The sequence below is a fragment of the Ursus arctos genome, unplaced genomic scaffold, assembly GCF_023065955.2.
Source record: "Ursus arctos isolate Adak ecotype North America unplaced genomic scaffold, UrsArc2.0 scaffold_18, whole genome shotgun sequence".
NCBI classification, from domain to species: Eukaryota; Metazoa; Chordata; class Mammalia; order Carnivora; family Ursidae; genus Ursus; species Ursus arctos.
Genome location: NW_026622852.1, coordinates 54,084,182 through 54,104,430, shown reverse-complemented (window position 1 = coordinate 54,104,430; position 20,249 = coordinate 54,084,182). Strand labels below are relative to the sequence as shown.

General features: G+C 56.3%; 1 protein-coding gene across 3 annotated transcripts; it reads left to right on the top strand.

Annotated features, from left to right (window-relative positions):
- The first annotated feature begins 2,156 nt into the window (after window positions 1-2,156).
- SH3GLB2 (SH3 domain containing GRB2 like, endophilin B2) lies at window positions 2,157-19,972 on the top strand. 3 transcript variants are annotated; one of them, XM_026514151.4, is made up of 12 exons: window positions 2,157-2,304; window positions 6,909-7,050; window positions 7,874-8,002; window positions 13,157-13,290; window positions 13,569-13,661; window positions 15,741-15,803; window positions 16,781-16,930; window positions 17,332-17,355; window positions 17,835-17,924; window positions 18,227-18,327; window positions 18,709-18,949; window positions 19,269-19,972. In XM_026514151.4, exons 1-12 carry the CDS (start codon window positions 2,242-2,244, stop codon window positions 19,374-19,376), a joined length of 1,338 nt encoding a protein of 445 aa, XP_026369936.1. In that variant the 5' UTR covers window positions 2,157-2,241; the 3' UTR covers window positions 19,377-19,972. The 3 variants fall into 3 exon arrangements, with proteins under 3 accessions (XP_026369936.1, XP_026369938.1, XP_044245600.1); XM_026514153.4 differs by lacking the exon at window positions 16,781-16,930 and having other exon boundaries at window positions 2,158-2,304; XM_044389665.3 differs by lacking the exons at window positions 15,741-15,803; window positions 16,781-16,930 and having other exon boundaries at window positions 2,158-2,304.
- The last annotated feature ends 277 nt before the right edge of the window (window positions 19,973-20,249 follow it).

The following is a 20,249-nucleotide window of genomic DNA, read 5'->3' as shown; positions in this document are numbered from 1 at the left end:
GAGAGGGAGAAGTAGATTCCCTGTTGAGCAGGGAGCCAGACGTGAGACTCGATCGTGGGACCCCCAGATTATGACCTGAGCTGAACGCAGACGCTTAACTGCGCCACCCAGGCGCCACTGCAAAGAGCTGTTTTTAAATATAATTATCAGCAAGGTCACATTCCTTCATTCATTCGACAGCTAATATATCTGTGTGCCAGCCTCTGCCCACCCCACGGGTACGCAGTGGTGGGCAAGATACATGGTGGCCCCAGGGAGCTCAGAGGAAGCAGATACTTAATTACAACCTTGTGTGATAGTTTCTCTGATGGGAGAAACTCAGGAATGTGGGGAGACTGAGGAGACACCTGGGCTTGCAGGGGGAGACAAGAAAGGGAGACATCTTTCATCTCCCGAAAGAAAGGGATGTCCAGATGCAAACCTGAAAGATGAACAAGAATTAGCTGGGTAAAGGGGAGAGGACAGAGCATTCCAGGAGCAGCATGGGCTGTGACCCCAAGGCAAGAGAGAACCTGGCATCCAATGAGCCAAGGAAGAGGGAGCCAGAGCAGAGTGGTCTCCACAGTTGAACTGCCTGGGTTCTGGGCTCAATCTGTCCCTCTCACTCTGTGTTCTGTGACCTTGTGCAAGTCACTTCACTTCTTGGGTGCCCTGGTGGCTCAGTTGGTTAAGCATCTGCCTTCAGCTCAGGTCATGATCTCAGGATCCTGAGATGGAGTCCCGCATCGGGCTCCCTGCTTGGCAGAGAGTCTGCTTCTCCCTCTACCCCTCCACCCACTTGTGCTCTTGCTCTCTCTCATGCTCTCCCTCTCAAATAAATAAATAAAATCTTGAAAAAAATCAGATAAATTCTTTAAACCTCACCTTCCTCGCCCCTAAAATGAGGAGGAGGATGGTTTCAGAGCTGTTATGACCATTCTAGGTGATTATTCACTCAAAAGTGCTCAATGCTGGCCCTGGCATGGTGTCAGGACATTTAGACCATTGCTAGTTAGAAAACTGCAATAGGAAATTGTAAACCTAGATAAATAGATGAAGCATATAGACTGGAACAATGTAAGTAATGCTGGTTTAAGTAATAACTACTGCATACTGTCTCACTCTTTCTCCTATTTATTTATTTATCTTAATATTTTAGCAGGCTCTATGCCCAACACGAGGCTCAAACGCACAACCCTTAGAGCAAGTATCACGTGAGCTACCGACTGAGCCAACCGGGTGCCCCACTTTCTCTCCCCTTTATCCTGCTGTGTTTTTCTTCCCAGGACTCATCACCTAACATGTTACATATTTGTTTGCCCAAGAAGGGAGGGGTCATGTTTTGTTTACCTCTCCATCCCTGGTGCCTAGAACAGTGCCTGGCTCACAAAGACTTTCTCCTTGACCAAACCTGAGTCAGGCTCCTCTGAGCCCTCTGCTCAATTAAGTCGACCGTGGACTTCCATCTATGTTCTCGTAGAGTCCAGTTTTAGCAAGAATTTCCCACCCTTGGTATCTGATCACCCTCCATATTTAAACAAATTCCTCATTTTCTACCCTCAGTATCAGGGAGAATCCCCCTAGCCTTGATGTTTCCACTTAGTCATTTTCCATTCACTGACCTGACCCTGCTCTTTAGCTATAAATCTCCACTTGTCCTTGTATTCAGAGTTGAGCCCCATTTCCCTCCCCTACTGCAAAACCCCCACTGCAGTGGTCCCTCTTGAATAAAGTCTTCCTTACCATCTTTAACAAGTACCATGAATACTTTTTTAAAAAAAGATTTTGTTTATTTATTTTGAGAGAGAGAGAGACAGAGAGAGAGAGAGAGAGGGGGGGGAGGGGCAGAGGGAGGGGAAGAGGGAGAGAAGCAGACTCTCCTTGACCTGAGCTGCCATCAAGAGTCGGACATTTAACCAACTGAGCCACCCAGGTGCCCCTGAATTATTTTTTTTTTAAACAGTGCTCAGTGTGAGATATTGAATGAGTGAACATATAAGTATATTGATATATGGCTGTTGAAGATGATAGGCTGGCTCCTCCCCCGATGCCCGCGCCCCGCCCTGCGCGCTCCGGCTGGCTCCTCCCCCGATGCCCGCGCCCCGCCCTGCGCGCTCTGGCCAGCTCGGCGGTGTCGGCTGCGGGCTGGCGAGCTGAGGGAGGGCGCACCGGCAGCAGGTGGGCGGGGTGCGGGCGGGCGGCGGCGGGCTGGGGGCTGCCAGGCTGCGCTCCGGCTGAGCGCGGCCTGCCGTGCGTCTCGCCATGGACTTCAACATGAAGAAGCTGGCGTCGGACGCAGGCATCTTCTTCACCCGAGCGGTGCAGGTGAGGCCGTGCGCCCTGGGCCTCGCGGCCCGGATGTGGGGCGGGCCGGGAGCACCCCTGTAGTAGAGCCGGGGGGCGCAGGAGAAGCCCCTCGCGGCTGCCTCCCCCCTCCCCGCTGCGAGGACACCCTAGCCCCCCACATCCCCTACTGCTGCGCTGCCCAGAAGAGAGAAAGAGCCCGGGGCGGCCGGCCACTCTGGCCCACACTCAGCGTAGCGGTAGCCGCGGGCGGGGGACCGAGCCGGGCCTCGGCCCTGTTGCCTGGGGAGAGGTATCAGGGCCCACCGTTTCGACTGGCTGGGTTACCCCGCTGCCGCGGCTCCCGCCCCAGGAGGGGAGAGGGCACCGGGCTGCTCCTGCCTCCCCACCCTTTCCCGGCAGTGACTCTGGCAGGCGTCTGGAGGCCTGAGCCCCAGGCCCAAGGACCATGCACCCGCCACGAACCCCCCTCTCCGAGCCTCAGTCTCTGCACCTGTCCAATGGGCTGGTGGTACTGATTACCTCGGGCCCCCTTTACACGCTTGGATGGTCAGTCCGGAAGCCAGGAGGGCTGGGATTATTTCCTTTCTGCTCCATGGGAGGCCTGTTTCCTCTTATTTCTCCAAGCCTGGGGGGTGGGGAGAGGGCTGAGGTCTGGCTGGGTGCCCACCTTGGACAGCTGTCCAGGCTGATGATGCTGGGATTGGAACAAGTCCTGTCCACATTCTGGGGCCAGGAGAGAAACTGAGGCATCTTAATGTAATGGTGAAGACCTGGTGGCAGCTATGGGCATGGATGCTCCCTCTTGTGACCTTGAGGAAGGGGCTTCAGCTCTTGGCCTCGGTTTTTCAATCTGAAAAATGGGATTAGCAATGCCTCCCTCCCAGGATGGATGTGAGGGTTCCTTGGTACTTTGCATGTACATGTCCACTAAAGGCAAGCTTATGGGGCGCCTGGGTGGTTAGGCTGGTTAAGCATCTGCCTTCGGCTTAGGTCATGATCCCAGAGTCCTGGGATCAAGCTCCATGTCGGTCTCTCTTCTTAGCAGGAAGTCAGCTTCCCCCTCTCCCTTGGTCCCTCCCTGCACTCATGCTCTCACTCTCTCTCACTCTCACGCAAATTAAAAAAAAAAAATCATAAAAAAAAATAAAGGCAAGTTTACTAGTGGTGTTAATGTAGTTAGTATGGCACCTGTGCGGCATGTGACCTTGGGCAAGTCACTTTTCCCCCTTCTGTCAATCGGGTGTAACGCCAGTCTGCCTCCAGGGGTGGCTGCAGACGGGGCTTGGCCTGTCGCAGTGCTCTGGGAGCCGGTCCTATTGTTTGTCCTTGCTGTTGTCGTCTCTGTTCTCTGGAGAAGCCCAGCCCCAGACAGTCTCTGGGAAACCCATGTGCTCATGTTTACTAGAAAGCACCGTGTCCGTGTCCCGTTGAGGATTAGTGCCCCAGTGAGGAATCGCTGCTTGGTATTTCAAACCCTGCGGGTGACCCCAGCCCTAGTGGGGATACTAGGACCCTGGAGCCCCTTGGGTATCCTCAGTTCATCTGGAAGGTGGGAACCCTCCCAGTGTTGGTATGGCAACCACTCTATCTCCCACATCTGGGAAGAGCCTGATCTGCCAGTTTCCTGCTGCTGTGGGGCCCTGGCGCCTGACCTGGCCAGGGCCTGCAGAGCCTGGGGTGGGGGGTGGGGGGGCTTGGGCCCTGTGGCCTCCCTTCTCCCGGTGGGGGCAGGCCCACTGGGTCACCCATACTGGAGTGGGAGCCAGCGCCCAGGCTCCAGGCTCTGGGGTGGAGGAGGGAGCTGGGAGCTTTATAAATAGAGGCTTTCTCTGGCTCTGCACGCCCACCCCCTGCTGCTGCCATCTTGCAGGGAGCAGCCTCGGACTCTGTACACATCAGCCCCTGAAGCGTGGCACCCTTCCTCTTGGTAGGGATGGGGCAGGGTGGCAGGCCAGAGGAGAGAGGGGCTTGAAATGTCTCCCGCGTAGGAGAGAACCCTCGGGACCTGCCGAGGCCAGGCTGCCTGGACATAGGAGTCAGTCAGGAGGGATGGGAGGGAGTTCTTCATTATCAGCGTGTGGGCAGCTTCTCTGACTCGGTGCTGCCTTGCCATGTCCCAGGACATGCTGGGTAAGCAGTCAGCCCCTCCCTGTACCAGGGACACTTTCAGAGCCTTGCCCCTCCCCCATCCAGTAGGGAACTTGAGTTTGACCCTGGGAGAGCAGGATCCCTTTAGCATGGGTGATTCTGGGATGGCTTCCCGGTCCCTGAACTGTGCCTTGAAAGTCAGGAAGGATTTGTGAAGTTGGTCCAGGGGCCTGGGAAAGGCCCAGCTACGGGCATCAAGGTAGGAAAACCTAGGGCATATTAAGCAAGAGGCCAGTGTGGCTGGCAGTGGGCCATGGAAGCCATAGTACTAATACTATTAGTAGTAACTGCCGTAATAGTAATAGTGGTGGTAGAACTAGTAATCATAAAGGCCAGGAGCAGACGGTAGCACTGTTGTCATCAGAGCCAGGCAGGCAGCACTGGACATGGGATGGATGCCCAAGAGGTCGGGAAAGCCCTGTGGGACACTGAACCTAGGTGGACGTGGCGTGTGAGGGATGGGTACCCTGAGGCTCAGTGGGGAGTGGCTGCTGTTAACTTTGCACATTTGGGTGACATAGTCACCTAAAGCAGGGTGCCTGGTACCATTGGGGTTAGGGGCTTCCTAGGTAGCTCGGAGGAGGAACATGAAGGAGGCCTTCTATTCATGGTGATGACAGCAGCTAAGGTTTATGAGGCCTGTGCTGTGTGTTTCGAAATATTCTGTGACATAGGTCCTGTTATCCCCCTTTCCCAGGGCTGAGAACTGAAGACCAGAGAGGTGACTTTGCCTCTCTAAGCCTTGGTTTCCTTTTCTGGAAAATGGGGCTAAGGCTACCCCTAAGAGGCTGGGTGAGGTGAGGCCTGCTCAGGGCCTGGCTCTGGGAGGCCCCAGTTTAGGGAAGAGGGGGAAGCCCAGGAGTGGGGAGAAGTGGGAGGAGGCCAGGAGCGGCTGGTTCCCGGATAGGGAGCTGCAGGCCGCAAGCCTGGCCCACCCAGGCCTGCAGCGAGAAACCCAAGCCCTGTTGCATAATTGATGGCTGCCCAGTGACTGTCCGCGGCTGCCTCCCGCTCCCTGCAGCTGGGCTGGAGCTGTTGGTGGCCTCTGGATGATTTATCGCTGCCAAGCAGTCTGGGAAGGGCCTCCAGACTCCCAGCCCATAATGACCCTGACTTGAGCCCCATCTGCCCCTTGCTTAGCCTCAGTGGCATCTGTGACATGGGCAACTTGACCCAATTGTCTTGAAGGGCTCTCGGAAAAGTCGGTGGGCCATTGGTGTCAAATGCTCAGCCCAGGGTTGGGCACCACGTGATCAACAATACTGCTGTCGTTACCACTGATCTTACTCCTGCAGGTCTATGCCCTTTTGCTGTTTGGCTATGACCTTGAGTGGGCTCTTTGTAGCCTTCTAGATCAGAGGGGCCAGGACTTGGACCAGTATCCGGTTGTTCCTGTGTGGCCCGCACAGCCTCTGCCAGCTCTGACTCGTAGGACATCCTGGTTCCTGCCTGGCCTTGGGGCGGGGCTGCCGAGCTTTCAAGGCCTTGTGCATGCCCAGCAATTGGCTCTGATGGGCTAGTGTGTTCCCTGTCCACCGCACCAGGCGACCAGAGGCCAGCCATGTGGCTGTCCTACCCACACACACTCCCTTTCCTTCCCAGCTGCCTCTCCGGCCATCAGCTCTCCACAGCAGTGGCACCGACTCCCTACCAGACTCCGGCCTTCATGGCTTACCCACATCTTTCTTTCTTTCTCTTTTTGTTTTTTTAAGTAGGCTCCACACAGCATGGGGCTCAAACTCATGGCCCTGAGATCAAGAGTCGCACGCTCCACTGACTGAGCCCCCCAGGCGCCCCTTACCCACATCTTTCTTACTTCATCCTATTTCAGCTATGAGGGAGCAGCTATTATTTATTATTCTCATTTTTCAGCTCAGGAAACTGAGGCCAGAGAGGCAGAGCCACTTGCCCAAGGTCACACTGCTCATCAGCGGCAGAACTGGGACTCGAATCAGGTCCCTCTGATTCTGGGACCTGGGTTCCTCCCACTCGCTCCCCTGGCACCCCCTCCGCAGTGGCTCCCAGTCCCCCAAGGAGCCCCGTGATCACCCTAGACTTTGCTTTGTGCCCCGTTTATTCCCCGAGCACCTGCTACCAAGTGCTTTGCTTCAGAGTCAGGCTAGGAGGAGCCCTAGGAATAGGTTCCCAATGACTCCTTATCCCTCTAAGTAATATGCTACATTTTGTACAAATGTGCATGGGGGGGGGGGGTCTCTAGCTTTCTGGATTTCCAGAAGAAGTCATGATCCCCAGCCTCTGGTCCAGCCTAATTTTACAGAGGGGCAAATTGAAGCACAGAGCAGGCTTGTAACTTGGTCAAGGTCACAGAGCAGGGTGGGGGCAAAGCCAGTTTCTTGACCTTGGGCTTGGTTCTAGCTGGGGGGAGGGGGAGGGAGATATAGAAGCATCGGGCTTGGGCAGTCCTCGCTTCCCCCCTTCTGAGTCCTCCCCACCCCTCAACCCTACATCCACAGTTCACAGAGGAGAAGTTCGGCCAGGCTGAGAAGACGGAGCTGGATGCACACTTCGAAAACCTTCTCTCCCGGGCGGACAGCACCAAGAACTGGACAGAGAAAATCCTACGGCAGACGGAGGTGCTGCTGCAACCCAACCCCAGTGAGTGGGCAAGGCCGGTCCTGGCCGAGGGGTGGAGGCCACCGGCAGGAGGCCCAGGGCTGCAGGTGGGACCGGGCGGCAGGCGGGATTCGGCTCAGGTTATTGGGGCTTCCAAAGCCTGCTAGTTGGGGGGCAGCTAAAGAGGACGGCAGACTCGGTGATGGGCTCCAAGATGCGCTCTCTGGGGCTGCAGAATTGTGAAGAGTTTTGCACCGAGGAGTTGAAGAAATGCTTGAAACTAAAACACGCTGGGGAGAAGAGGCAGGAAAAACATGAGCCAGGTCTTTTGAGAGGGCGGCGGGGCCCAGAGATGGACGACGCCTTGCCCAGAGTCACATTGCAGCGAGCGTGAGCGAGGAACGCACAGAAGCCACAAGCAGGAGACCCCGGGGGAGCGAGGGGTGTCTTGGGGCTGTGATGCCTCTTTGCCTCTAAGTCTCCTTTATAAGTGGGGGCCCCAGGAGCTTTCTGGGGCCCACGCCAGAGCACTGTCCGTATGCGTGTTAGAGTCTGTAAATCGGTATTGTACAGATGGAGAGGTGAGTGGGTCTTCACTTTGGGCCGCCAGCCCCAGCTGTGTGACCTGGGGTAAGCATTTCATGTCTCTGAGCTGTGGCTTCCTCCTCTCTAGAGTGAGGGGTCCTACAGAGTCGAGTGCCAGTTTCTCTGGGTTGAGATGGGCACCAGAAAGAGAATATTCTGCCAGGCACCAGGCCAGGCACCCCACGGGCGGGCCCTGGTCTGGGTCTGTTTCCGTCGCCGTGGCTGCCATCCTTGGGTTGTACCGAAGAGCCCCGTGGCTTTGGCTGCTGTCTCCCTGCAGGCGCGCGAGTGGAGGAGTTCCTGTATGAGAAGCTGGACAGGAAGGTGCCCTCGCGGGTCACCAACGGGGAGCTGCTGGCACAGTACATGGCAGAGGCGGCCAGTGAGCTGGGACCCACCACTCCCTATGGTGAGCCAAGCCCCACAGCCAGGGTCAGGGGTCACGGTGTCCTGCTCTCAAATTTTCCTCCGTCCCTCCCTTCCTTTCTTTCTTCGTCTTTTCTGAAGTACACAAATAATATCTCCTTGTAAACACTCGTGAAGTGAATGAACGAAAATGAAAAATGAAAAAGGTTTGAAATAAATGAAAATAAACAAATGAAAAAATTCATTCTCCTTGTAAACACCTCGAATCAATGCAGATGAAAATAGAATGAGAAATGGAATTCTCTCTTAAGTTTCGGTCTGTGTGTGTTTGTTAGTGGGATCGTACCGTGTGTACCATTCTGCAGCCTGATTTTTCAACTTGGTATTGTGTTAGCTGCCGCTTCGCTGTGGCACATAGAGGCCCCCTCCGTCTTTTTTTTTTTTTTTTTTGTAATTTTAAAATTTTACGGAGATATAATTTATATACCAAAAATGCACCCATTTTAAATGTGTAATTCAGTGCTTTTTAGTAAATTTACACAGTTGTGCAAATATCCCCCCAGGCCTATTTAAAGAACACTTCTGACACCTGCACAAAGTGGCATGTCTGCTTTGAGTCAGTCCCCCGTCCCACCTGCCAACTGCTCATGTCCTATGTGTGCCCATAAATGTGCTTTTTCTGAACCTCTCGTATAAATGGAATCCTATGGTGTGTTGGGTGGTGGTTTTTTAAGATTTTATTTATTTGAAAGAGAGAGAGTATGCGCCCATGAGGAGCAATGGGGGAGAGAGAGAGGAAGGGGGAAAGAATCCCAAGCAGACTCCGCGTGGAGCGGGATGCGGGGCTCAATCCCATGACCCCGAGATCATGGCCGGCACCGAAAGCAAGATCTGATTGCCCAACTGACTGAGCCGCCCAGGCGCCCCACCGTGTGCTGTGTTTTGCGTCTGGCTTCTTTCACTGAGCTTAGCATCTCTGAGGTTCACCCATGCTGTAATGTGTTTTAGGATTTCATTCGTTGTTACTGTTCGATAGCGTTCCATCGTATGGCTAGACATTTGGGTTACGTCCTTATGCACTTTGCACACAGAACTTTGTGAGGACGTATGTTTTCCATTCTCCTGGATATCCACCTAGGAATGGACTTGCTAGGTCATATGGTGAACTTATGTTTAGCTTTTTAGGAAATTAACCAAACTGTCTTCCCAAGTGGCTGTGTGATTTTATATTCCCACCAGCGGGATGGTGGTTAATTTCCATGTATTTGTGGATTTTCCAAGTTTCTATTGTTGACGTCTAATTGATTTTGTGGCGGTCAGAGGACATGCTTTGTATGATTTTTATCCTTGACATTTATAAAGACTTGTTTATGGCCTGGTATATGGTCTCTCCTGGAGAATGTTGGTGTTCGCTTGAGATCATATGTTACGTTGTTGCGGATGGAGTGTGCTAGACACAACAGGCCAGACTGGTTGGTGGGATTGTTCTAGTCTCTAGGCGCTTGCTGATTTTGTCTCGTCCTAGACATTACTGGGAAGCATTGAAGTCTCCAACTATTTCTGTTGAATTATCTATCTCTGGCTTCGGTTTGTCAGTGTTTACTTGATATATTCTTGGAGCTCTGTTGTGAGGTCTGTATGTTTATTACTGTTATATCTTCCTGATGAATTGACTCATATCATTGTGAAATACCGTTCTTTGTCTCTGGTCACATTTACATTAAGGTAGAGGATAAAAGTATCATTTTATCTGATAGCAGTTCACGTATCCTCTTCTTCTATGGTTATTGTTTACATAGTATATCTTTTTCTGTCCTATTTTCAGCCTATTTATGTCTTTAAATCTAAAGTCTGTCTTTATAGACACTATATATTTGGATTTTTTAAAAAAATCCACTCTGTCTTTGATTGGAGTGTTTAATCCATTTATATTTAACATAATTATTGATGTGGTTGGATTTACATAGGCCATCTTCTTATTTTCTCAATGTCTCAGATCATTTTCGTCCATCTGTTCCTCCTTTATTCCTTCTTTTGTGTTAAATATTTTCTAGTGTAACATTTTAATTTATTTGTTGCTTTTTTAAAAAAAGATTTTTAATTAATTTATTTGACGGAGAAAGAGAGAGCACAAGCAGGGGAGTGGCAGGCAGAGGGAGAGGGAGAAGCAGGATCCCCACTGAGCAGGGAGCCCAATGCGGGGCTTGATCCCAGGACCCCAGGATCATGACCTGAGCCGAAGGCAGATACTTAACTGACTGAGCCACCTAGGCGCCCCTCTTTCTTGCTCTTTTAACAAAGTGTTTCTTACTGGTTTCACAATATGATTACAATATGTATTTTAACTTATCCCAGTCTGCTTCAGAACAATACTGACTTAATTCCAGTAAAATATAGACACTTTACTCCAATATAACTCCATCCTCTCTCCCTTCCTTTGTACTATTATCTTATATATATCATTTCTATTTTATATGAGCCCAACAATACAGTTTTATAGTTATTATTTTATATAGTGGTCTTTTAAAGTCAGTTAAGAAAAGAAAAAGTACATTTGTATTGCCTTTTATGTTTGCCTATGTAATTACCTTTATTGGTGGTCTTTATTGCCTTATGTGGATTCAGCTTACCATCTGCTGTCGTTACCTTTGAATCTTAAGTATTTCTTCTATGGCAGGGTGGCTAGCAATGGATTGTTTCAGTCTTGTTTCTCTGGAAATGTCTTTATTCCATGTTCACATTTGGAGGACAGTTTTGCTCTATGCAGCATTCTTGGATGAGAGTTTTTTCCCTTTTTGCTTTGAATATATCATTTCACTGCTGTCTGGCCTCCTTTTTTTTTTTTTCTTTTAGGCTTTGTTTTGTTGGGTTTTGTTTTTTTTGTTTCGTTTTGTTTTTTGTTTTTTTGTATCTTTTTTTAAGTAATCTCTATACCCAACGTGGGGCTCGGACTCATCATGACCCTGAGATCAAGAGTTGCGTGCTCTACCGACTGAACCAGGTTGGCGCCCCAGCCTCCATTGTTTCTGACGAGAAGTCAGTCATAAATCTCATCATGGCTCCCTTGTATGTGTTGAATTGCTTTTCTCTTGATGCTTTTGAAACTTTTTGTCTTTGTCTTTCAGCGACTTGACCAAGATGTCCTGGCTGTCTGTCTCTTTGTATTCATCCTTTTGGGGTTTGTTGAGTTTCTTAGATATGGACGTTAAATGTTTTTCATCAAAATCAGAAACATTTTCAGATGTTTTTTCTTCAGATATTATTTCTTCAGAGATTTTTCCTGCCCCTTGCTCTCCTCTCCTTCTGAGACTCCCATTACTCATATGTTGGTTGGTTTCATGGTGTCCCCGTAGGTCTCTGAGGTTCTGTTTGTTGTTATTCATTCATTTCTCTCTCTATTCTTCAGACGGGATCATCTCTATTGATCTGTCTTTAAAGTGGCAGAGTTTTCCTTTCTTTTTAATAATTGTCATCTCTCTTGATATTTATTTGATGAGTCATTGTCATCACATTTTTCTTTAATTCCTTAAGCATTTTTAAAAAAACGTATTTTTTTTTCCTCTCCTTAGAAGTCTTTGCTAAATCCAGGGCTCCTGAGTGCCACAGTGGTTGGGCATCCAACTCTTGGTTTCGGATTGGGTCGTGGTCTCAGGGTCATGAGTTCAAGCCCCACATTGGGCCCTGCACTCGGTGGGGAGCCTGCTTGAGGATTCTCTCTCTCCCTCTCCCCCTGCCCCTCCCCCCCGTGTGTGTGTGCGTTCTCTCTCTCTCAAATAAATAAATCTTTTTAAAAAAAGAAGTCTTTGCTAAATCTAACATCTGAGTGTCCTTTGAGACAGTGACCATTGATTGCTTTTTCCTTCTGCGTATTGACCATACTTACGTGTTTCTTTGCATGTTGCACAGTGTTTTGTTGAAATCAGAACATTTGAGATAATACAGGAGCTTTGGATTCTGAATCACTTGGGGGCTGTTGTTGCGGTTTGTTTGCGGAGAGACTTGCCTGAGCTCATTGTTTAGAGTCTGTGCCCCTCGCGGTGGGCAGCCACCGATGCAGCTACTGCTTTCACATTTTTTTCGTTTTTTATCATTCTTTTTCTTTTCGTGCTACGCTTCCTAGGGGTCACCCCTGGGTTAGCATATGTTACTAGTCGGGCCGTGCTAGATTAGTCAGAGGTTGCCCCTAAACATTTTGCAGCATCAAGGCTTTACGGATGAATTTGTGGGTGTGTTAGGGAACGCATTCAAAGTTCATTCAAAGTTCAAGTAGTTTGCAAGTCTGCCCAGCTTTTACTTTGCATGCGTAGCCTCCCATTTGGCCAACTATGGGTAGATACCTGGGGTTCTCTCCAGTCTTTCCTGAGTGTGTTACACACACGTGTGTAGCCTTCCAGACCACCAGAGATACACTGGAGTTGGTCAGGGCCCACGTGACTGTCTCATTTCCAGATCTCCTGTTAAATTTCCGGCAGATCGGTTCCAACCAATAGTCCCTATTCAAGTCAGCTATAACGTTGGTCTTTCTCAATTACTTGCCATCGAGCTCACAATTGGTTCTGACAGGGGCCCCTGGATTTTTCTGTGCTCCCGCCCGAACCAAGTCAGCCCCAGTAGCACTACCCTCCCCTGCAGCCCATCCCCCAGCCCTGCCCAGCCCTGGCCCACCTAGCAGGGAGGCTGCCCACCTCAGGACTGGCCCCACCCGGGTAGAGCTACACCACCTCGGAGCTGGCGAGACGGGAGCCCCCCCACCCCCACCCCGGCTGGAAGCCACAGGCTCCCACTGTTCTTACCAAGGTCCGGTCGTGCTTGAGTAAATATTCTCAGTTTATTCGCCTTTGGTCCGTTTCCAGAGTCCAGAAACGTTTGCTTTTGACAGTGATATACCCACTTTTACTGTCGCTTTTTGGGAGCAGGATTTGTTGAGGTGCTTTCTGTGTTGTTCTGGAAGTCCCACCCCCGCCCCCAACTTCTGAACGCGGTGTCGTGTTCCACGTTTGGGACGTCCCGCGGTTTGTCAGTCTCTGGTTGACAGACCCGCAGGTCGCTCCACGGGTTTCCGGGCCAGCCGTTCCGCGCTGAGCCCCCTGCGCACGTGCCGCCCCAGCGTGTCTTTCTCGGGGCGCTCCCTTACTTCTGGGGGCCGGAGCAGCCTGAGCCTGAGCCTCCTCCTCACCCTTAAACTCCATTTCCTCAGGGAAGACACTAACCAAGGTGGCAGAAGCTGAAAAGCGCCTGGGAGCCGCAGAGAGGGATTTTATCCACACAGCCTCCATCAACTTCCTCACGCCTCTGCGCAACTTTCTGGAAGGGGACTGGAAAACCATCTCGGTGAGAGCCCCGGGGCCGCCCCGCTTCCTGGTCGCCGGGGCTCTTCCTCCTCAGAGCTGCTGAGCACAGGCTCTCCTCCCATGCTGGGCACCCAGCTCTCCCAGGCCTCCGCAGACGCGGCTCCTGTGGGCTGAGTGACGCAGAGCGGCTGACCTCCCCCTGTCTGGGCCTCGGTTTCCCCTTCTGGGCCCGATGGCCCTGTGGGCCAGTCCTGCCACAGCCCAGGATCTCCCAGGGCTTCCCAGGGTCTCACTCTTCCCTGTTCCCCCACCGCACAGAAGGAGAGGCGTCTTCTGCAAAACCGGCGTCTGGACTTAGATGCCTGCAAAGCACGGCTGAAGAAGGCCAAGGCGGCGGAGGCCAAAGCCACGGTGGGTGTCCCTGCTGGTCTCCTGCCCGCCCCAGCTCAGTCTGGAGCCAAGGGAGGGTGAAGGGACCTGATGTCTGGCATGACCTTTCTTCCCTGTCCCTGCCTGGAGAGGCCTGGCTGGGGGGTGCTGGTCCTGGCTGACCGCTTCAGGTCACGTCTCTCTGCCCCTCCCCCGCAGGGAACCCTGGCCGCCCAGAGCTCTGGGCCCCAGGGCAGACATTTATGGGGTGGGCTGACCAGCAGTGCCCCGACCTGGGCTCAGGGCACGCCACAGCCTCCCCAGACAGACAGCCAGTTGGAGTTTCTCGCATGGCCCTGCCCCGCCCTGCCCTCCCTGAATGCTCGGCTCTGTCCCCCGGCTCTGCCCGGGCATGGCTCCCCCTTACTAACTCCCCCACCTGCTGCTCCCGCGCTGGTCCCAGGGTGCCCTGATGGTGTGAAGCCCGGAGCTGGACCACCGACTTGCTCAGGGGCGTGACTGAGGGCCCTTTCAGGTAGTCCCATGGCCCTGGGGCAGGCCGGGGCCTCTCCCTCTACTCTCCGCGCACTAAAGCCTTGCTTAGCCCGGCTGGGCCAGTCAATGCGGCATGGCGCAGCTTGACCCGGGCTTAGGCCAGGGTGGGGAGAGCCAGCCTGAGGGGGAGCACTCTCCTGGCATGCCAGGCTGTTTGTGGGTGTAGAGGCCTAGAGGCCACCTCGCACCCAGGAACCCCCAGATCGAGGGCAGGCTGGGGGTACCACCCCCTGTGCCTGTCCAGGCTCTCAGCTGCCCGTGAGGGTTCAGGCCCCAAACACTCTTTGCGTCCCCCTCCCACAGTGTGGCCACTCTGGACCACGGAGTCTGGGCCTGTGCAGCCTCTGGTGAGAGCCGAGGGCAGGGTCTCAGCCTATCCAGGTGTGTGGGGTCCAGATCAGAGGCGGGGGCTCAGCCACTGGAGTCTTGTAGTGTTTGGGTAGGATGACCGATGGCTATAGGGATGACCTCTCTAAGTCACCGGACAGGACAGTCTGTCCGGAGTACCTTGGCCAGAACCACTCATCCTCCGTCAGCCAGGCCGGGGGAGCCTTTCCTGTAACTAGAGCGGCACGACCTCTTCGGTTGTCTGGCCCAGACAACCTCAAGCCCTTGGGTTAGGCCAGGTACCCTCTGCAGAGCTAGGCCCGGGGCAACCCAGGTACAGCAAGCGCCCCAGAGGACCGCAGCCCGGCCGGTCATCTCTCGCCCTCCCCCGGAAACACATGCACACACGCAAGCCGGACTCCTTCCGGAGGGCAGGGTCGTCTGCTCTCCCCTCCCGCCAGGGCCTGGGGGGCCTGCTCCCGCCTGCGCTGTGGACTCACTAACCTCTTTGTTTTTGTTCCTTTCCGTTCTGCTTTGGGTAACTTGGCTCAGTGTGAGGGAGATGTGAGTATACCTGTCCCCTGTGCTGTGCTGCTTCTGGTCTGCCCATCCCAGCCTCGAGCCACAGTGGCGTGGCCGGCCCAGGGGACGTCCTGGGCATTTTGCAAGCAGCTGGTCTCCCCACCAGAGCCTCTGCCCGTGTAGCCTCTGGTGTAGGGGGACGCCAGGCATTGGAGCCTGTGAGTCAGCTTTTTGCAAATGTGGAAAGCCTGTCACCCTGTCCATCCATGCATCCATCTGTCCACCTTGTTGTGGGGGAGGGGCCTGGTCCTTGCTGCAGGAGTGAGAGGTGGGCCGTGTGGAGATTCTGGGATGGAGAACACGGGGGTCGGGGGAAATCGTCTGGAGGACTGTGGCTCTCACCGGGGCATCTGAGCAAGGCTGGGGGCCAGGGAGGAGGGGGGCCAGGCTCAGTCTGCGACTCACCCAAAGGCTCCCTGGCGTCTGCTTTCCTGGGCTCCCAGCGTGACACCACCCCCACCCCGGTCTTGGACTCTCCATGTCCCCAAGCCCACCTTGTCCCCAGGAGGTTGGAGCGGGGAGAAGGGGTCTGCGTGGTATGTGTCTGCAGCCTCCTGTCCCTCGGGCAGGGGCTCCTAGCCTCTCCCCTTGGGAGACTCTGGGTGGCGCCTGGCCCCGTGTGACCCCCCTCCCCTCCGTGACCTCTGTTCCCGCCAGACGGTGCCTGACTTTCAGGAGACTAGACCGCGTAATTACATTCTCTCGGCCAGCGCCTCCGCGGTAAGCGCCCCACCCCGGCCGCCCGGCCTCCCTCCGCCCCCGGCACCAGGGGACCACGCAGCACCAGGAGCATAGGGCGCGTCCCCAGAGCTGGGAAGGCAGTGGCCCCACTCCTGGCCACCTGCCTGCGCCCTGCGCCCACGTCACTGCCCTTGCTTCTCTCTGCTCCGCGCTGGAGGTGGGGGCCGGGCCAGCTGCCCCGGACAGCGCGGGGACAGCGCGGGGAGCTGGGCAGCAGCTGCCCTGTCTCCCGGGACCCTGAGGTCTGCCCGTCACCCCCTGGCCCACCTCGGGTTTGCAGACCGGAGACCGGTGACAAGGGGGTCACTCTTCACCCAGCTGCCTCCCTAGCACATCTGCCCGGTGTCCTGGCAGCGAGGAGAGACCCAGAGCCCGAGCAGGGAGGGTGGCGCCCGCGGGCTGGGGGCAGGGCGAGTCCGAGGACGCCTGGGGCAGCCGTGGGGGCCGAACGCTCCGAGTGTGGGGGATCTTTTCTCCACGGCTGTGTTGAGCTACTGGGTGTTTATCGTTCAGTGTGGGACACGGGCCAGTCACACCTTCCCCATTGTACCTGTCGCCACCACTGCTGTGCCTTTTCTGCCTTCTCTGACCTTCCATTTCCACCGGGGGTGGCACACGCTCGCACAGACCCTCTGGCTCTCTCCGCCCCCGTCATAGCACGTTGCCACGTGTGTCTGTGTCCTCACGCGGCGGCCGGGCCATCGTCCCTCGGGGTCGAAGCCCCGGCGCCCTCCAGCAGGCCCCTCTTGCTGGGTGTCCTCCCGCTGTGCGCGCGGAGGTCACACCCCACGTTTTGGTTTTCTAAATGGCGCTGTGGTGGGACATGTCGGTCCACAGGGCTGGCCTTGTTCTGCTTTCCATCCTCAGGTCATCATCTTAGGCTAGACTTCCCGCACTGGGCAGGAGAAATGGGTCTCCTAAGTCGTGGTGGGGGGAGGGGGGTCTTTCTTCTTTAGACTCTGGATGACACTTCCTGCCCCCCTTCTTGGGCCGAGTGGAAGGAGGAATATCCTGGAGGGTGGAGACCGCCCTGTTTTTTTCTTTTGCCATTGAACCCCAGTGTGACTCGGGCACGAGGCTGCCTTTCTCTGCCGAAGGACAGAAAGGTTCAGTGACTGGCCTAGGGTCACATGGCCCTGCGTCCCAGCCCACCAGCCTTAGCTGATTGTCAGGGTGGGATGGGGGACACTGGGTCTCCCATCAGGGCCTGGGGGCTTACGCTGTAGGAGAAACCCAAGCAGGACTTCCCGGCTGGCTGTCCCCGACCTTCCCTGCATGCGGCATGTTGGGCTGGACTGTGGTTGTCAGTGACCCTGCTCACTCCAGGCCACGTCCCAGCCTCAGCTCCTCGTTGGGTCATGGGGAGGGAGTGAGGAAGGGTATGGAGGGGGTCTTGGGGAGCTGGGGCAGGGCGTGGGCTCTGGGGTTCAGCTGTCCTCACCCGACTCCCCTGCTGACTGGTGCCCCCTCCCTCTCCTGCTGCCTGGTCCTGTTGTGGTCTCCGAAGCTCTGGAATGATGAGGTGGACAAGGTGAGTCGGCTCGGGAGGCTTGGGGGCAGAGGCTTGAAGTGGGTGGGAATGGGGTAGGGGTCAGATTGGTTTCTGGTTCTGGGCGCTGCCACTGTGGGGGGATCCCTGCCCCTCTGTGGGGAAACCACCTCCACCATTCCTCTGGGCACACAGGGGAATGGCAGTGTCACATGGTAGGGGACGGAGGGTCACAGGTTACGGCCGAGCACCTGTGGGTCTGTCTCTGACCGCTTGCGACAGAATAGGTCCATCCAGACGGGTCCCAGCTAGGGGGCAGGGCTCCAGGCCCGAAGTCGGGGGTGAGAAGGGCACCCCTGCCACCACGATATGTGTCCACGTCCCCAGGGGAACGTGTCATCTGCATCCAGAGTAGGAGAGGAGGCTGCTCCCGGGTGGGCCTCTGGGCTGCAGGAAGAGGCTGGCGGGAGGGAAGGGGGGCAGCTGTGGCTGGCTGACGCTCCCCCATCTGCCCTTGCCAGGCTGAGCAGGAGCTACGAGTGGCCCAGACGGAGTTTGACCGGCAGGCAGAAGTGACCCGACTGCTGCTGGAGGGAATCAGCAGCACTCACGTGAGTCCTGCCGCATGTTACCCTTCCTGCCCCCCCACCCTGGGCCCCCCACTAAACTCCTCCACAAGGAGGCAGGCCGTGAACTTGGATCTCAGAACAGGTGGTGAGGGGCAGTGCTTGAGCCCATGGTCCTCGGGGCGCAGCTTTAGCTTTGGTCCGAGTGCCAGAGGCTGGGGAGCCCTCCCCTACCCCAGGGAGCAGGTGGCTTGGGGCTGAGGACTGAGCCCTACAGGCCCGGGTCTGGGGGGGGTCTGGTGGGCTAGGACACCTCCCACCGTCAGCGCCGCCCTCCACCCCGGCAGGTGAACCACCTTCGCTGCCTCCATGAGTTCGTGGAGTCCCAGACGACGTACTACGCACAGTGCTACCGCCACATGCTGGACCTGCAGAAGCAGCTGGGCAGGTGCCCGCGGGGGCCCCCTGGCTCCCAGGCCCCACGAGCAGCCCGCCCCCCGCCACCACAGCCTTCTCCCCAGGCTCAGCAAGCCCCCCGACATGCAGGGCGGGTTAGAGGGCTGCCAACCGAGCCCCTGTCGGGGGCATCACACGCCTCTCCGGGTGACAGGGAGGTGGCTGGCCCGGGTGCGAGGGTGGCAGGGGCGGGGCGGGGCGACTCATGGTTCCTCTTGCCTTGCTTTTCCCCTCATGCTGCCAGCTCCCAGGGAGCCATGTAAGTCGCCGGGGTCTCCTTGCCTCTGTGGCCGTGGGCCCAGGTGGTATTTAGTGGAGCACATGGGACTCCCGCGGGGACACAGCTCCCAGCTGAGATGTCACCCCTCTCCAGATTCCCAGGCACCTTCGTGGGCACCACAGAGCCCGCCTCCCCGCCCCTCAGCAGCACCTCGCCCACCACCGCCGCGGCCACGATGCCCGTGGGCCCCTCTGTGGCTGGCCTGGCCCCTCCAGGAGAGGCGGCTCTCTGCCTGGAGGAGGTGACCCCACCTGCCAGCGGGACCCGGAAGGCCCGGGTGCTTTACGACTACGAGGCGGCCGACAGCAGCGAGCTGGCCCTGCTGGCTGATGAGGTGGGCCTGCACCGCGGGGGTGGGGGTGGTGGCCAAGGCCAGGCTCGGGAGCACCAGGGAACCAGAATGGGGAGCCCCCACCCCTGCCTTCAAGTCTCAGAGGGGCCCTGGGGGGGAGCTGCGGCTGGGGGGGAAACAGAGGCAGCTGCAGCTCTGAGGAAGCGGTCTCTCCGTCGAGCAGGTGGGGAGGCGAACTCCTGCCTCTGGAGGTGCGGACGCCCGGGTTTCCTGGGGCCACGGCAACCCTGTCCCCATGCCGTCCTGGCGCCAGTTCTGCCCCAGCTGTGGTGTGACCTCCCCTCTCTGCCCTCGTCTTCAGCTCATCACTGTCTACAGCCTGCCTGGCATGGACCCTGACTGGCTTATCGGCGAGAGAGGCAACAAGAAGGGCAAGGTCCCGGTCACCTACTTGGAACTGCTCAGCTAAGAAGGCCCCCTCCCAGGCCCCTGCCCACTCTGGCCTGGGCGGGAGAGGATGGGGGACAGCCCTGCCACGTGTCTGTTGGGGACTCAGCTGCTCAGGGTGGGGAGTCTAGCCCCATTCTGTCCGTGCCCCCAGTAATCCAGCTGTGAGGGGACCCCTCCCCCAGCCCCGCTTCTGGAGCCCCCCACCCTGCCTGCATCCCCTGAGCACCCCAGCTCCCCAGCCCTCCCGGCTCCTGCTAAGGGGGGGGGCTGGCCACAGTGCTGCCCTAGGCACCCCGGCCCCTGCAGGAAGCCTGGGGTGCACCCTTGGCCAGAGAGCACCTGCCTTTTGGTTGCCAAAAGCAGCAAGGTGGGGGAGGCAGGCAGGTGTGCAGCAGGCCCGGGGCCTGGGTGCCGTCCCGTCCCGAGGGCCCCGGTGGGAGGGGCACCGGCGGAAGCAGCGTCTCTGGGGTGCTGCGCTCCCCCTCCCACGCGGACCGCTCACGCCAGTTTCCATGGCTGCAGCCTGCGCCTCTCCACACTCACTTTTTAACTGATCTTTTTACTCTGTCTGCTTGCTCTCTAGCCGGTGACAAATAATAAACCATCCTTCACGCGCATGTCGCCTGGGCTCCTGTCGGGTTCGCGGACCCCCCCCCGAGGGCTGGCCCTCAGGGTGGGCAAGGGAAGGAAGCCTTCGCGGCTTCCTGCTCCCTCCTTCCAGGGGCCACCCTACCTCCCGCAGGGCCAGTGCGGCTCCGGGGGAAGCCCTGTTCCTGCACGAGGCCGCAGGGGAGACGTCTGGTTCCTAAGAGAAACTGCCTAAGCGTGGGCTGAGCGTGGTGGACTATAACGTGCGCGGGGGTTTCGGCGGGTAACCGGTGGCCGCTTCGAG

Bases quoted from the DNA above. Each gene is read 5' to 3' on its own strand.
- SH3GLB2 (XM_026514151.4), top strand. From the start codon at position 2,242: ATGGACTTCAACATGAAGAAGCTGGCGTCGGACGCAGGCATCTTCTTC. The intron at 7,051-7,873 runs GTGAGTGGGCAA...GTCTCCCTGCAG, and splicing joins GCTGCTGCAACCCAACCCCA to GCGCGCGAGTGGAGGAGTTC. The intron at 13,662-15,740 runs GTGGGTGTCCCT...TGTTCCCGCCAG, and splicing joins CGGCGGAGGCCAAAGCCACG to ACGGTGCCTGACTTTCAGGA.